An 18,503-nucleotide genomic window follows, 5' to 3' on the forward strand; every position below is an offset into this window, starting at 1 on the left:
TGGTAGGTCTTCCGTCATTGAGTAAAATTAGATTAGTATTGTCTAAAGCGTCAGCTAAAATATTACCTTGTGCACTATCCTGTATGGAACCCCACCTACAGTGATGACTATTAAAGTCGCCCCCAATTAAAACTCTGCCTTTAATTTGTCCAAATAAATTTTCCCAATCTTTGGATGAGACATATATTTTAGGAGGTTTATAAACACATACTATTGATAATTAAACTTGTTCTAGAAAAACACCGCAAACCTCTATATTTGGATTATAATTTGTTTTGAATTTTATATCTGAAAAGGAAATGTTGTTTGCAACTAAAACAGCAACGCCTCCATAGCCATCACGTCGATCAACTCTAACATTATTAAAACCTTTAATATATAAATTTTTATTTTGTGACAACCAAGTTTCGTTCAGAAGAATGACATCAATTGTATGACTTTCTAGAAAATTAAGCAAATTAGTCTTTTGTTTTATAATAGATTGGCAGTTCCACTGAAGAATATTAAGTGTTCTATGATTCTCCATCACTATGGTTGTCTGATAAACAAGAAAGTATATTTCTGATTTCATTTTGAGTAACTTTTTGGAATTCAACTGAGACTAGTTTGGGGTCAATTTGTTTAATTATTCTTTCTAAATCAAATGGAATTTCTTGTAGAATTTGTAATTGTATTTTTTCTTTATATGCTATAAACTCATTACGATATGGGTTAGGAATTATAGGATGTGACACTGATTTTGTTTTAGAAGTTGAAGGAAATTGTAAGGCAGTTTTACATTGAGTCGGGGATATGGCTTTTCGTTTAAGAGGATTAGAAGTTTGTTTAGGTTTAGGAAAGAATGAATTGTTTACTGTACGGTCATTTGCCGCAGTCGGGAGTTGGGGAAAGTTATTTAAGTTACTAAGCAATTCAAATTTATTATGTGTCGTGATTTTGGCATAGGATGGATTTTTTGCTAAAAACTCAGCTTCTTTAAATGTAGTATTCTCAATCGCCATTATTTTTTTAATATTATATTGATGTTGATAAGCTGGGCATTGTTTCGTTAGAGTCGTATGATCGTTTGTTTTACAGTGAAGACAATACTGTGAGTTATTACAACGGGAGTTGTCTTCATGTTCTTTGCCACAATTTTTGCATAAGCTGAAAGTGGACTTACTCTGTCTGAGAGTATGACCAAATTTAAAACAATTTAAACACTGTACCACAGGGTATATGTATTGTTCAACTTGAAACCTTACCAAATCTAACGTTATATATTGAGGAATAATATTTCCTTTAAATGTTAAAATTACCATTTGCCTAGGAACAAAAATAGTTTCATTATCTGAATCAATAAGTTTTCTTTTCATACGTCTTACCTCGGTTATTTTTTGGTCGGAAATAATATTATTCATCATATAATTTTCGTCCAAAAAAGTATCAACTTGCCTAATTATTTCTTTTTTGTGATTAAAAAAATTCGGAATGTAAGCAATAAATTTGTTAGAAATAATTATGTCGTGATTGACTAAACTATTTGCACAAGTGTAAGAATTAAAAATTACTTTCACTTTATTTCTACCGACGAGTTTAATATCGACAACATCTTTCTTGAAAAAGTTATTAATGAATAAATAATGACCTACTCGGACTGGTGATAAACGTTTAATATTTGGGTCGATGGACTCGACAAAAACAAAAAACGGGCCTTTATCAGAGGATTTATACCTATTATTTAAATCAAAACGGGCACTTACTGCCTCCATATTTTCACTTTTATCAGGGGGTGGCTTTTCGCCAACCTAAGAATCATCCATTTTTAAATATAAAGAACAACCCTACCTTGTGTTATTATTCCTTATTATTTAAAAAACTAAACTTTAACTGCTTAGAAATTGAAAACTAATTAGCACTTAATTGATGTGGACACTATCGATGCCAGCACACAACTCAATTCTAAACTAATGTATATACACTATTTGTATCAACTGTAACATTAATCTAAATACGCTAATGCCTCTGCGTGGTAGATGCGTTTAAAAAAAAGGTATTTATATTAGATTATACATTATATTAGATTAGATATTCAGTTTTGTGAAAGCGCCTGTCTTAGACAAATTGAAGGAGCGCTCCTAAGATTTTTCGGGGTTTGGCTTAAAATTAATTCGTAGTTTATTTTTATTATATTTAATTTATCATTTTAGATTTTTTTTCACTTCAGCAACAAAAGTTTTGGTTGTGCAATGTATCGTCTACATGAAAGTCCTAGTATCTACTGTTATCGGTTAATCATTTGTGTAAATGTAATACAGTGTAGGTGCCATTACGCTACCCCAAGCGAGACCATTCATCTGCGTTCTTGATCTTACCATTGAATGATACGAGAAATCTTCTATTCTGTAGATATACGCGGATAAAACAAGTAATGTTTTTATCTAAGGCGATGTCATACAGTTTTGGAGAAATGTTCTCTCATTTAATATGTCGTAAGTGGCATTTAGATTGACAAATACCACCCCTGATACCCGATATCTTTCGTAATCGTTGTTGCTTTTTGCAAAACGGGTACGTTATTACGTACGTTAATAAGTATTACGAATAAAAATAAATAAGCCAGAAGAATATAAGTGATCTATATTTAAACTAAGTGACAGAAAAAAGAATATTATATATACATTTACTTCTAAATTAAAAATTAAATTTTGATATGCCTGACAACGAAAGATACAAAAACACAATTATTTAAAGTTGAAAATAATAATAGCTTGTACCAGCGACAAAGCATTTAAAACAATAAGACCGAACATATTATATGTAATTGTAATAGATATGTTGCCGAGAATCCAGTTACCCTAAGGTACCCAAATATTTCTTCTTTTAGTATCTGCCATAAGTGTATCCATGTGTTTATGTGTATCTAAAATATAGTATATAGGATATTGAATTCCCTACATATAAAAATCGAAATATTGAAATTAGACAGTAAAAAATTGGAATTTTAAGAATGATTTATAAATTGTTATGATTTAAATTTTACTACTCCATGAAACAAATATTTTATACGTCATAAACTGTAGTAATCGAAACATCGGAACGTACATTTATATAATAAATATTTCAGTGCCAACGCATTTAAAAAAATACTAATAAATAAAAATGAACTCTTGCCTTTTCCAAGTTTATAATAGACACTACTTAAGTTTAAAAATAATTAAAGCAAGTAATATAAATTACCACTCTAAAATATTTAACTGCATTAACCAAGTATTTGTGAAATTTCTCGATGACTAAATTGATTGATATTTAAATAAATTTGAAGTACCAAAATGTACCTGCTGTAAAATTTGAAAGTCTATGACTAATCACATTATTGGCAACATCGCAAGAGTTTGGTTGTGTACGCGAAAGTATATATACGGATCCCAAAAGTGTTTTAACCTATTACAGAGTTCACTTAATCCTACGTGTTGCTCGGAGTCTACATAAAGCGCTACGCAGATAATAATATACACGGTGTATATTCCACTGGAGTTAGTATAATATCGTTTTAGAACGGAGCTTACATTAACCGCTAGATGTATATATATATATATATATATATATATATATATATATATATATATATATATATATATCTAGCGGTTAATGTGGGCCCCGTACTAAAACGGTATTATACTAACTCCAGGAGAATATACACCATCTGGGTAGCGCTTTATGTAGACTCCGATCAACACGTCGGATCAAGTGGACTCCGTAATAGGATAAAACATTTTTGGGATCCGTATATATATAACTTTTTGCGTACACTTTTACACTCCTGCGATGTTGCCAATAATTTGATTAGTCGTAGATTTTTAAATTTTACAGCAGGTACGTTTTGGAACTTAAAATTTATTTAAATATCAACCAATTTAGTCATCCCGAAATTTCACAAATACTTGGTTAATGTAGTTAAATATTTTATGGTGGTAATTTATATTACTTGCTTTAATTTTTTTTTAACTTAAGTTAAGTTAGTGTCTGTTATAAGCTTGGAAAAGGCAAGTCAGTGTCCATTTTTATTTATTAGTATTTTTTTAATGCATTGACACTGAAAAATTTATTATATAAATGTACGTTCCGATGTTTCGATTGCTACAATTTATGATGTACACTATTTGTTTCATAAAGTAGTAAAATTTAAATTATAATAATTTATAAATCAATCTTAAAATTATAATTTTTTACTGGCTAATTTCAATATTTCGATTTTTAAATGTAGGGAATTCAATATTATCCTACTATACTTTAGATATACATGGATACACTTATAACAGATACTAAAATAATAAGGAGGCACAACACCTTATTTCGCTTTTAACTATAAATGTATCGTATAACGTAACATAGCAATCAGTAGTGAGTCATTACTCAGATAAAATATTTCGGTGACTTTATGGTAATTTGATTCTAGCCAACATATCTATTACAATTATTACATATAATATGTTCGGTCTTATTGTTTTAAAAAATACTTTGTCGCTTGTACAAGCTATCATTATTTTCAACTTTATTCAATAATTTATTTTGTTTTTGTATCTTTCGTTGTCAGGCATACGAGTATTTTATTTTTGATTTAGAAGTAAATGTATATATAATATTCTTTTTTCTTTCACTTATTTTAAATATTGTTAACTTATATTCTTCTTGCTTATTTATTTTTATTCGTAATACTTATAACGTACGTAATAACGTACCCGTTGTTGCGAAAAGCAACAACGGGTACGAAAGATATCAGGTATCAGGGGTGGTATTTGTCAATCTAAATGCCGCCTGCGACACATTAAATTAGAGGACATTTCTTCAAAAACTGTATGACAAACTGTAAACATCGTTTTATCCGCGTATATCTACAGAACAGAAGATTTTTCGTATCATTCAATGGTAAGATGGAGAACGCAGGCAAACGGTCTCGCTTGGAGTAGCGTATTCGCACCTACATTGTATTACATTTACACAAATGATCAACAGATACCAGTAGATACTAGGATTTTCATGTAGACGATACATTGCACAACCAAAAACTTTTGTTTTTGCAGTGGAAAAAAATCTAATAGATGCCTTAAATATAATAAAAATAAACTACGATTTAATTTTAAGCCAAACTCCGAAAATCTTAGGAGCGCTCCTTCAATTTTCCCAACACAGGCGCTTTCACAAAACTGAACATCCAATAGTGTGATGAAATCCTTGAACTCTGAATTACCTATAAATACCTTGTAGATAGTTTATGTCGCACGTTGTCAATCACAGAATCTTTTTTAAAACTAAAAGGCAAACTAAGGACCAGAAATAGTATGCTCCGCAAGCTTGTCAGCTAAAAATGGGGCGCACATCCTTTCACCCTTAAAACGTAAATGCTTGCACTCTTCTTCTTGTTTAACTGTCTTTTTCCTTTTATTCCGATATACTCTGTACGAGTACTAGAAACCTATTCATTAAGGATTTTTGCTCAGTTGAGGAAATATGTTGTGGAATGCAATTTTTAGATTCCCCATGTCTCTAATAACATCTTTATCAACGTCTGTTTTCCTTGCAATTCTAAAAGGCACAGATTAAAGCAAAATACTGAATTTGGTTTCAAAAATTAGTTTACGTTTTTTAACCAAGTTTGACATCTTGGCGTCTATGCATGTGTCCGATCTACCTTAAGCGATTTATTTTTCTAAACAATATAGTTATAAGAGCTTTCTTTATTTAGTATGTGTTCTTATTCTATACGGATTTGTACCAATATGACAATGAGGTTAAAAAAGTTTTCTTATTATTTTTCTTTCAAATATTCGGAGTTCTTCCTTATTTGTTTTAGTCATTGTCTATGATTCGCATCCATGTATTAAAATAGGTCTGAAGTGAGTTATGCTCTGTATTTGTTTAGTGACAATATTATTAACCGTGATTATTAATCTAAGATATTTAAAGTGTTCCATACTTTCGAAATTATAGTTGTTGACTTTAATATTTTATCTAGATGTATTGAATTGCTTTCTTCTGTTGATTCGCTTGTATTTGGTTTTTATTTTGTTGATTTTAAGTGAAACATTTTTCGTGCTCTCTTCACTTTGTTGAAGATGTCGTTTGCGGACGGGAGAGAGTTTCTTATAAGATTAATATCATTAGCAGATGGTAGGACTGCTTTGTACCTTGAACCATTAATGGATTGCATTTTAAATAGACGTTATTTCTATTTTAGTAAGCTGTTCATTAAATTTTTGAATATTTGAATCGAGAATCTGTATTTTATTCAACTGGTTTATAACACAGAGTTTCTTGGCGCCTATCTTCATCTCTGTTTTTTTTTTGTTTAGTTTGTTTAGCGTATCATTCTTCTTCTTCCTATGCCGTCCCCATTAACGGAGGTTGGCGACCACATTTCTAAAAGTATCTCTGTCTTTTGCAACGTCTACAGAATACGAATAATTCGTCTACAGTCATGTTTGTCCAGTCACGAATATTTCGCAGCCATGACTTCCTCTTTCTACCTTATTCCCTTTTTGCCATCGACTCTACCCTGCATGATGGCCTGCAGAAGACTTTATATTCCTTAGTATGTGTCCCAGGTATGCAGTCATGCGTACTTTTATTGTTCTCAACAATTTTTTGTCTCGACCCATCCTTCTCAGCACTTCCTCATTGGTGACCCTGGCAGTCCATGGAATTCTCAACATTCTCCGGTATATCCAAAATTCGAAGGCTTGAAGCTTTTTAACTATTTGCGCTTTTACCGTCCATATTTCTACTCCGTACAATAGTTGAGACCAGACGTAACATTCAACAAACCTCAATCTCAGCGCAGTATTCAGATTTTTGTCACAGAACAATTGCTTGAATTTTAAGAACCCTGCCCTTGCCATTTATATTCGTACCCTGATTTCTTAGTCTCGATTTAATTCTTTGTTGATGTAAGCTCCCAGATATTTATATTTTTACTCCGGTATCATTATTAAAAGGATTTTGCTGAATGTCGACCTAGGGAATCCGGTGGTATGTATATGATGTTTCCATAACCAACGTTCGAAAATTTGTCTTACTGTAAAGTCATGACGATTTTACTAGGAAATATAGTGCTGTTTAATAATAATAAAGTTCAAGCAACAATTCCTATATGCACTAACTTGGTACTGATATCTCTGCTCCCCGATACCAGGTAGCAGTCCCGAAAACATTAAAACTGCTACACTCATGCTTCCAATTATCCAACGATTAGCCAGTCCAGGACTATACGCCTTATTATGGTACTGATATTGCTGCTGTCCCTCATAAGTAAATATAATATGCAAGAAAGGTTTTGGCAATTTAATAGGATTTTGTATGTTGGAATATTATTTCTCCGAGAAAGTGAAAAATATCTATTTGCTATCCGGATTTAATCTATAGATTAAATATTAGAATGCTATAAAATAATGCTATTAGCAGCAAAAAACGGTCTGATAATAAGTAATGAGAAAACTAAATAAATGTTCTTTAACATACAAGAGAGAGGACGTAGAGTAGGGCATAACGTAACAATAAACCCATATAATTTTGAAAGATTGCAGCGTTTTAGGTATCGTCGATAACGCTGTCACATAAGAAATAAATGGAATATTCAGGTAGCTAACTGATGTAAATATAACCAACATAACACTTTTAAATCCAGAAGTCTAATACAAATCTCTAAAGTCGGGATATATAAAACAGTGATTAAACCAGTGCTATTGACTGAAAATGTGACGAGAACGCTGACAAAACAATGTAAGTAAAACTTAGGTATTAATTAGATCAGGATTACTAGAAAAGCCATCAGAATTATTTTCCAACTTACAAAGGTCCGAATACTAACCAATACCGAACCGAAACTAATGCCAAGGTCTAACAGATATATAAAGATAGCAACGTCATATAAGAGACTAAATCTCAACGCCAAAGTTACGCTGGCTATATCCAAAGGCTTTCTAATAACTGCATTGCCAAGTTAAACTGGGAGAATGCCCCGAGAGAAAAAATATTTATCAACACATGCCTGTACATCCAACTGCTATCCAACCTACAATCAATACTTATCTGTTCTGAACTATCAAATCCATTAGATGTAGTCAAACGAACTAGGCTTAAAAAAAGTTATCTTAGGAAAGACACTTCAGAAATATTGACATATATTTTTAAAACGTTATTTACGTGGCTAAGTTTTCAGTAGGAATGAGGAGACAAAAAGCAGAAAAGCCAATAGAACCTTGTTGCGTTCTGACTATACTATGACGATGACCTTTACAATATATACAATACTTGAGACAACTGTTTGTCTCAAGTTGGTCATTCAGAATTATGTCTGTATTTTTTAATTTGCTAATTTAGATAGATTCTAATTTCCATAGAATCTAAAGATATCTTAAGGCCTTTATTTTAAATATACTTTTTTAGTAATGAAAATACGTAAATAGAACCTGGAATATACATGTAACCTTTAATCTCTGGGATAAATCCATCTCCTGAACAATGGCGCCGATATATTTAGTTAAAATTCTGTGCACTTATTTTAACCGTTTATGTCCTTATCATTCATATATGAGTTGTGACCGATATTACAAATTCATATACTTTTCACAAAGAGACTCCATATTAACTATAGTTATAACTATACAAATCTGATTCGAAATATCGTCGAAAAGTAACAGTATGTAAACTTATTTTTAATGAAAAGTTATTAGCCATTTCTTATGGGGTTCAAAAGAGAAGCCTTTACGAAAATTTGAGTACAAATAAGACCACCGTAATCATTCGTACCCTGGGCAATGAATAATTAATTAATCGGCTAATCAGAATCACCCGTTCAATATGATTTTTGTCAAATCGGTCCTTTTTAGGATCAATTATTCTAATTATGTCTATAAATATTAAGGGCATATCTAGAGATAAAGACACTTTAGTTTACTTAACCTTATCAGACATATGCACTTAGCACAAATGTGACGTATTTCTAGTGCAGAAAATACATAGAGGGCAAAACCTAGGGTATTTGGTATTAAGCTGATTGCTGAAAATCACATAATAAATGTGAAAGTGCTATCTCTGCCGGCAAAGAAGCAAAGAAAAACTTAAAATGAGAGAGGACAAAACCAGTCAGCTGAAGGAACCTTTTAACGATGTTGAGCTTGGATCCACTATCTACGTATATAATGAACAATATTACGGTACTGACTGAAGATCTGAGCACAAATCTTATTATAAAATTTGGACCAAAAATACAACAATTACTGATATCCAAAGTGTGCAGACAAACAAAGCAAAGACAAAGTTGTTGCCTTGCTTAAACCTGGCAAAAACTCCAACGACCACAAAAGCTATCGGTCAATATATTTATTTTGTCAGCTTTACAAAATACTTCTTAAGAGGTAAAACAGAAGAAAAACTCAAATTAAAAGACAAAAGTTGCTATAGACAGGGAAGATCATGTACGTCACAAATACTAAATCTTGTCCAACACAGCAAAGATGGGTGCGAAAGATATCATGTATGAGGGGTGATATTTGTCAATCTAAGCAGAAATTTGCAGCTTATGACACCTTAAATAAGAGAGCATTTTTTCAAAATCTATATGATATCTCCTTAGGTAATAAACTTACTTGTTTTACTAGCGTATGCCTACACAGCAGAAGATTTTTGGTATTTCTCAATGGTAAGAATAGCAGATGGAGAACGTAGAAGAACGGTCTCCTTTGGGGTAGCGTAATGGCACCTACACTGTATAAGATGTACACAAACCATCAACCCATACCAGTAAATACTAGAACTTATTATGTATACGATACATCTATTATTGCACAACCAAAAACTTTTGTAGCTAAAGTGGAGAAAAATCTAAATCATGCATTAAACACAATAAAAATAGACTATAAATCAATTTTAAGCCAAACCCCGGAAAAACTCAATGGTGTTACTTTAATGCCCCTAACAGAGACGTTTTCACAAATCTGAACATCCAATAGTGTCATGAAATCCTTATACCCTGGACTTGCTATAAATACCTTGAAGATAGTTCGTATTACACTGAGTCATTCACAGAACTTTGTTTAAAACTAAAAGGCACACTGAGGACCAGAAATAATATTCTCCGCAAACTTGTCAGCTAAAAATGAGAAGCACATCCTTCCACCCTTAAAACGTAGACGCTTGCATTCTATGCTTCTGCTGCCGAATATACCTTGCCAGTATGAATGACACCAACACATACTTAACACGTAGATTTAGCTATAAATTAGTCATCCAAATTCAGCGGATATTAAGACTCACATCCATACATAAGCTCTACAATATCGTAGCTACCAAGACACCTAATATCCGAAGATAAGTAGCTAAAGAACGAAAGAAACAAAATCTAGATTTGCAACCTGTACTCCACGAATACAAGCCCATTTTATGACTAAAATCGAGAAAAAACTGGCCACATCAACACATGTGCAAGATATACCAAAAAAAAGCTCTTTTTCGTTATCTGAACCCTCGAGAGGACCCTTGCCTGCAAACACCGGTTAACTTGTGTGAATGTGGGGTGGTAGAAGATTCTTCACACCTTCTTAGTTGACTTTGCAATTTAAATTGCTCTTTTCTAAAGGGACAAGGTTTAATTATTTAAACTGAACATGTAAAATACAGTCAGTAAACTATTGCTTATAAAGATCATTGCAAATTTGACACTAATTCACTTATATTGATTACATATTACCCCTAAATTACCTTACCATTCAGAAGTATGTAATATTGGTAAAGTGATATATTCTGGCTAGATAAATTAAGCATTCTTCCCTTTTTTGTGGACTACTATCCATTTTTACACAAAAATATCTATTTTAGCACCCTAATATTTATTTTAAGATAACCTATCCAGAATTATATGTAGTATACAAACAAAACCAGAAATAAAATAATAAAGAAGCTACAAGATATCGTAAAACAATAGATGGATGAAATAAAACAAGTTCATATTAATCGGATTCTTAAATATAACGTATAAAGACATACTAACGTTAACAAAATGCATTAGGAAACTTCCGCATATGAAAAAAACATCCAACTTGGTAACGAAATCCTTTTGTATCTATAAAGCTATTTTTAGAAAAGCACGTACCTACCAAAAACAGGTATTTGGTAGTATACATATCTATAACATACTGTAATGCGTATGAATGATAACAAAAATAAGGACTAAGGAGTCCGTATGAACCGTTTAGAATATCAGCTGAAAATATACGGCTTAATCGCATAGTTGCCAAACTCTCAGAGCTTACTTAAACCGATAAACGTATGGTTCAAATATACATTGAAGAAGATCTGAACGACCCCTATAATATATACACGTGAACTACACGATATACATTTATGATACAGGGGTATTTACGGGCTCCAAAAAATTTTTAAAAATTATGAAACTATACATAACGAATCGACAGAGCCAATATTATGGAATGGTCAAGTGAGCTCCGTATATCGGTGTCCACTTCACCACGGAGCTCACTTGAACCTTAATTTTAATATGGTCGGAGTCTACTTTATATATATATATATATATATATATATATATATATATATATATATATATATATATATATATATATATATATATATATATCGTTATTGTTATCTTCATCGTACCTTTTAAAAAACCAATAATCTGGATTTTCTATATAAATATTTGATTGTCACATTGAAATCATTGAAACATAACGAATTACAATAATTAATTTAGTATAAAACGTTTAAAATTTTACTTAAAGTAACAGCCAGGATTTCCACTGATTGAATACAGTTTCTCATTTTTGAATTTTGACGCTGAATTACTTCTTTCAGCCGACCACGTAGTTCGTCAAATAATAAAACTGACATGCGGAAATAATTGAAGAATTTTACTTCATCCTTTCTTAAATCTTCAAATAATGTGGCAAACATCCCAACATCGTATCTTTTTGCGTTAATAGGATAGATCCAATGAATTTTGTCCCTCTTATTTCTCTTACTTCGACGATAGTTGATAACAACACTATAATTTGATTTGGCTCCATATATACACTATACCTGTTATTTTATGAAATTATATTATAGTGTTATAAGGTTAACGGCTCAATGAAGACTGAAAGATGGCGGCAGTGAAGTCTTGTGTGAAAGGACAATAAATTACCAACGTACGTCAAAACCACCGAACGTCCAAATTCTTGAGAGTGTGAAAGGAGCGTTACTAGTGCATTATAAATGCTCTTTCAGTTAGCTAAGAGACTAAGGATATTAAACGGAGCCTGTATATTAAGATCATCTTCAATTGTTGAATAAAGTGATCTCTTTCATTCTTATATTTTTGACATTCGAAAAAAATAGTATCTAAATTACCTTTTTACCACAATTTTGACAATGATCATTTTCGAGAACACAAATTTTATGTAGATGTGTGGGATAACAGGCGTCGCCAAATTGAAAACGTGTTATAGTTGTGATATATTTTCTTGAATAATTATATGACTGGAACCACGTTCGATTAAGTATTTAATTTTAAATACTTCAGTATCTAGAAGAGTTGTGAAGTGTACTAAATACTACAGTATCTAGAAGAATTGTGAAGTATGTTGTGCCAACATTCGTTCCAAATTTTGAGATATTTAATTTTAATATAAACGACTCCATCTCAAAAACTTATAGGTAGTTTATTAGTCAAACTATATTTTACATTTTTTTTACCAGCATATCATCATGCTCGTTATGTTCGAGACTGATATGTGCTTTAACCTATACAAAATTAATGTAACGACCTGACACAAAGAGGACAAAATGGATGTAAGAAACAGCGGAGATGTTAGAAAGTTAGAAAACACTTGGAAAAATTAATTGTAAAACACTATAGGACAAAGCTAGAAGTACAGATATGCGACGTAGATGCAAGCTGGAGAACATCAAGGACTTGGTAAGAAAGAACGACAACTTACTAGAGGCACATTGAAAAACAGACAGAGCCATGTCTACATAAAAGAAGAGAAGAGGGAAATTAATGTTTTTATTAACTTTTTGCAGTTCCAAAATCCGTTTTTTAATTAACATAATTGGAGGAGTAACTTGGGTACTTATCCAAAACCAAGGAATTTAAAACAGACTGGAGTCCGATATAATTATTACAGAATCAATTGTCGACTCTGTTACATATGTCAAAGCTTCGTAGATTGCAATAAATTCAGCACTGAATATAGAAAATGTTATAAAGTTTGTAGAAATAATTAATATTTTTGGGGATAATAAAAAAAGCACATCCCATCCTTGGAATTAGAAGCAACAGTATATATTGCCACAGATTCTTCGAGTCTTACAAATATTGAATTTAATAAATTAATAATGTGAAAATTATCACTATATGAAGGTTTTACAATCTTTATATTCAGAAACAATGAATTGTAATCATAAATATCTGACAGAGCTGAGTTCTGCGAGATATTTCAGTATTATCTAGCCTTAAAAGTCCACTGCTGAACATAGGCCTCTTCCTCGTGTTTCCAACCTCGTCTATCTTGCGCCATTACCATCGAGTTTTTATTTTTTCTTCTTAAATCGTCAACCCATCGTGTAGATGGCCAACCGACGCTTTTCTTGTCTTCCCTTGGTCTCCATTCCAATAACCTCTTTGTCTGGTCAATTATGGAAACTCCAAAATAGAGAGATGAGAATTATTTTAAGGATTCCTATATTTACCCTGACAATATTTATGTTTGTATGTACGGTAGTTTTCTTCACGAATTAATATTAAACTCGCCAGTCTTCAGAGTTGAACCGCGTCGATTATCATTGCGTCGAGCTTTCGACATCCTCTTCGATGTCTTCTTCAGGGATTCCGAGGTCTCATTCTCCCGAGTCCCCAGTCACTACTACACTGATCACTAATCAAAGCATTACTGGTGCTGGGAATAGAGGATGGGTCATTTTACCGTCGATGGTGACGTGGCTTTGGTGTGGTTGGCGTGGGGAGCTGTGTAAGTCTCTAAGCAGAGTTTTTTAAAAACTCTAAAACCATAACCCTCATCCGCTTCTATAAACCAAGAATTATCCGAGAAGCCATAGAAATTGAAAAAAAGCCAAATTGTCTCAATAAAAGAGATGTTACCTTTGACATGGAGACCTCTCAAAGAGCGGACATATCGTCCGCTCCACCCGCGAATCAAAATTCTAGTGTCCGAAATATTCGCGCCAACCTCCGCGCCAATCCCCACGCTAACCACCACGTCGCCATCGACGGTATAAATGAACCGTCCTCTGAAGACTCTTAAATTTAATATTAATTCTTGTAATAGTATTAATCTTAGCTCTAGGTTTAATTGTACTAACTGCGGAAATCTTTCGGAACATATGTATATATGAAGTTAAATGTGTCGATAGCAATTAAAGTAAATTGTATACTCACGCTTAATCAAGCCATTAAGAGCGATGCTGGGAATATTTATATTCCACTATGCATCAACAATTTGCCCATATAAATTACCATCTTTCTTGTACTCATTGCGCCGAGTAAGAACGATAAATATACGAAAATGGTTGCGTTTCGATTTAATTTGAGCTTCTTACCACTCCCTAACACGTGTTTCTGGGTCTACCCGTCATCAGAGAGAGTTTGTAAGAAAACTCTCAGTTTTCTTACAAACTCTCTCTGATGACGGGTAGACCCAGAAGAAACACGTGTTAGGGAGTGGTAAGTAGCTCAAATTAAATCGAAACGCAACCATTTTCGTATATATATATAGTAAAACCGCTGTTAACCGAAATAATTGAGGGGGAGGCCGTTTCGGAGAACAAGAATTTCGGTTAAACATAACATTGTTTTTTGTATTGCTCTTGTATCAAATTACATAGTACTCTTGGTCAAAGTTGGTATTAAAAATACTATGAGGTGATTTTGTAATGTTTTATAATATGTAAATAAAATACAGAATAAAGTAATAAATAAGGAAAATTAACATGTTCTGTTTTTTTTAAGAAATGTCTATTTTCGTTTGTGTTTTTCTTTGAATACGATGTTTTGCAGCTATACCTCTCCATCGTTTCATTTGCAGAACGTCATGCGGTTTTGCCTCATTAGATTGTTCGACGAAACGTAGAGCTATCTGAAAAGGACAAAACGTTATGCCATGGACAACAAAAATTAAGAACCTAGCCGTGTCCCTAACTAATTAGACCTACTGTATAAAATTCTTACCTCTAAGGCATTGAAAATCTCGTCGGCGTTGTGCTGTATGTCGTCTGCTGGGTCGTCATCTTCTTCGTCTGATACGCTCAGGTTGTCTGGATGAAGAACCATATCAATGTCTTCGTCGATGAATTCACTTTCTGAGTCATCGACTGCTAACCACACACGTATCTCTTCTTGGTTAATTTCGTCACATCCTGGCAAATTTCTTATCAAAGGTTCAATTTCTTCAGTCTTTTTTTCCACATTTTCTTCTTTAGGATCGTCAATCAAAATTCCATCAAAAAGTTTGTTCCAGCATTTTTCCAATGTTGAAGATTTGATCTTGGCCAACGACTCAGCACACCAATAAACAACATGTTCCATTGTTAAAGATTTAAGAATTTTAGGAATGCTTTTGGATTCATTCGTCTCCTGTAATAACAGATGCCTTAAGAATGCTCCTCCATAATGTCTTTTGAATGTCTCTGTTACTCCCTGATTATTATGTCAGAAAAATCTGACAATTATGTCACCATTTTGTAGATTTTGAGGGTGAGTTGGCGCATTGTCAACAAGCAACAATGCTTTGATGGGAAGATTTTTTGATTTTAAAAAGTATTTTACACTTGGGACGAATTCATTTTCGAACCATTCTGAAAACAAAGTGGTCGACATCCATGAGCTTTTTTGGCTTTTATAAAAAACTGGAAGTGCTTTTTCTGAAAAATCTTTTAGAGCTCTTGGTTTTTTTGATTTCCCATCACACATAGGCCTCAATCGGTGAGTTCCTGCTGCATTGCTACAAAACAAAACTGTTATTAGTTGTTTATTCATTTTTAGGCCCGGTGCACGGTGTTCATATTTTGATGCAAATAATTTTTTGGGCAGCATTTTGAAATTTAATTCAGTCTCATCTGCGTTGTAAATTTGATCTTTAGTGTAGTTTGTCAATAACTCATCCATTTCAGTTTTAAAAATATTCACAGCATCGTGGTCAGCAGATACCTTTCTCCACATAAATTAACTTGACGAATAGCGTAACTATATTTCCATTTGTCTAGCCAACCTGACCTTGCTTTAAAACCTTCACCTTCATCGCCCATCATTTCGGATAACATTTTTGCCTTCTCTTGAATTATTGGTCCAGATAATGCTACTCCTTTGGTTCTTTGTTGTGTGAACCACAAATAGGCAGCTTCATTTACCTTTTCATTTTGACTTAGTTTCATAGTTTTTTTGTTGGCATTTTCGAAGCATGTTCCTCAAATTTGCTTTTGATTTTAACCCATTCGGAAACTGTAGAAACGCCAACGCCAAAATCTCTTGCGACTGTCCGTAAAATCTCTCCATTTTGAATCCTTCGGGTAGCCTCTAATTTCTGTTCAATCGCAATCACAACACGTTTCCTTTTATTTGACATTTTCATACAAGGCACACAACAAACGATCAAGTATGATACTGAATCAAAGAACAGTCTGAGGAATGAGATACGGCCGCCTGCACCCTAAATGTGTCATAACAGTGAGACAGTGAGTAATTGATACCGATACAACATATAATTAGATAACTACAGTAATAAAAAACATGGTTTGTATATTTAATTGCATTCTTTAGTTGCATGAAAGCAATGCTGACGAGGTTTTTTCGTTTTGCGATAAAAATTTATGTTGTATTGACGAAATTATTGAAACTGTCAGCCGTTTCGGTTAAACGATGTTTCGGTTAAAAAGGTTTCGGTTAACGGAGGTTTTACTGTATATATGAGTTGATCTTTCCGATTTTCAACCCTTCCTTCTAGGGTAAGCTTCTCAAGAGCATCTTAAAAAAAACGAAATAGCCTAATCGAGATCTCCTATAAAATATGGTCAAACATTTTGCATGAGAAAGCCAATCCTTGCCCTGGGAAAATAATAATCAGATTTCAGACCTGGTCATTTGTCTACTAACCAGATCTTTTATTATCAAATTATTGAAAAAAATTAAACCCATTGATAAATCTAACCCAGCCCGATGACTCTTTTCTGTCTATTTGTGAAGGAAAGGATACTCAAAATTTTTGTGACGAGACAAAACAACTATTGAACCAGGAGAAATCCTTATAAGAAAATTGGTGATTTTATCAGAAGCACAGAACTTCTTGGTGTAGGTTACGACTAGGTTTTGAGACAATTGTTTTGAATCAATTTCAATGTTTGATTCCATTGGTTGTTCTCTAATTTCAGAAATGTGCCAATTGTAAAAACTAATATAATAATATTTTTAGGATTAAAGAAGGAATGCTGCAAGCTTTGGTCAATGAGCAAGAAAAATTGGTAAAAAATTCAATTGCTCAATTCATAGGTGTAATAGGAAAACATGAATTTCCGGAAAACTGTTGGCCAGAAGTTTTACAATTTATCCACACTTTAACAAGTGCTGAAAATAATTTTGATAAGGAGGTAAGCGATTAAAACAAAAGTATTTTTTGTTTAAGCATGTAATTCGTAGCTTAATATTACTAAACTATAAAGCCATCTACAGTTGGTACAGTATAAATCCCGATGCACGTCATTATCTACCTTAGAGATCTAAGTAGACATTGTTGCTGAATTACAAAAAAAACCTGAATTTCTTTTAAATCACATAATATATCACATAATTATTACAACAAAACAGGATTATCCAAAATCTGGGGTGTAATAGTTGGTAGAGCTTCTTTCCTCATGTTTAAAGCATCACATATTTGTAGTCATCTCTAATATGTAGGTTATAATAGCATTGTTTAAAAAAGAATAGTTAGACAATCCTTATGGAACAAATGTTTGACTTTAAATCAGCCGTCAGGTGGCGGCCTCTAGTAATAAATTTGAAAAACTATTAACAGAAACTTAATTGTACGCAGGGTTCTCCTCGAGTATATTTTCAGCTGTCTGAAAACCAATAATAACCTGTACACGGGTGCCAGATTGTCAAGAAAATATATTTAAATAAAACGCTTACTGCTATTACCATTAAATTCGTCTGATGATAGATAACTGAACTATTTCGAGAGAATATGTCTAATTTTCTTTTATTTACAATTTGTTTCAACCACAAAGGGCTATTATCATTGAACTGTATTTACGTGAAATGTGAAAAATGAACAAAAAGTTAATATTAAATTTGGTTACTCAGTCCTATGGTACGTAAGAAATTAAGAATTTTAAATGTATTCATTTTTTGGTAATCCACTTATCTCGCAATGTGAAGGTACCCAGAGGATCTGAGCTAATCTTTGATTTTGTTGGCATGTTAAAGAGTTTCGTCTTAATTAAAAGCAGGACAGGATATT

The 18,503-nt window shown here is 32.7% G+C and overlaps 1 protein-coding gene across 5 annotated transcripts in view; it reads left to right on the plus strand.

Annotated features, from left to right (window-relative positions):
• The window catches only part of LOC140445546 (importin-4-like), a 550,550-nt gene that overhangs the window by 23,302 nt on the left and 508,745 nt on the right, over positions 1-18,503 (plus strand). For all 5 annotated transcript variants that reach the window (XM_072537643.1, XM_072537647.1, XM_072537644.1 and 2 more), the window contains one exon: positions 17,457-17,631. In XM_072537643.1, the coding sequence (XP_072393744.1) occupies positions 17,457-17,631 (175 nt within the window). The remainder of the gene's footprint in view (positions 1-17,456; positions 17,632-18,503) is intronic.

This window comes from Diabrotica undecimpunctata, chromosome 7 (genome assembly GCF_040954645.1).
Source record: "Diabrotica undecimpunctata isolate CICGRU chromosome 7, icDiaUnde3, whole genome shotgun sequence".
Lineage (NCBI taxonomy): Eukaryota > Metazoa > Arthropoda > Insecta > Coleoptera > Chrysomelidae > Diabrotica > Diabrotica undecimpunctata.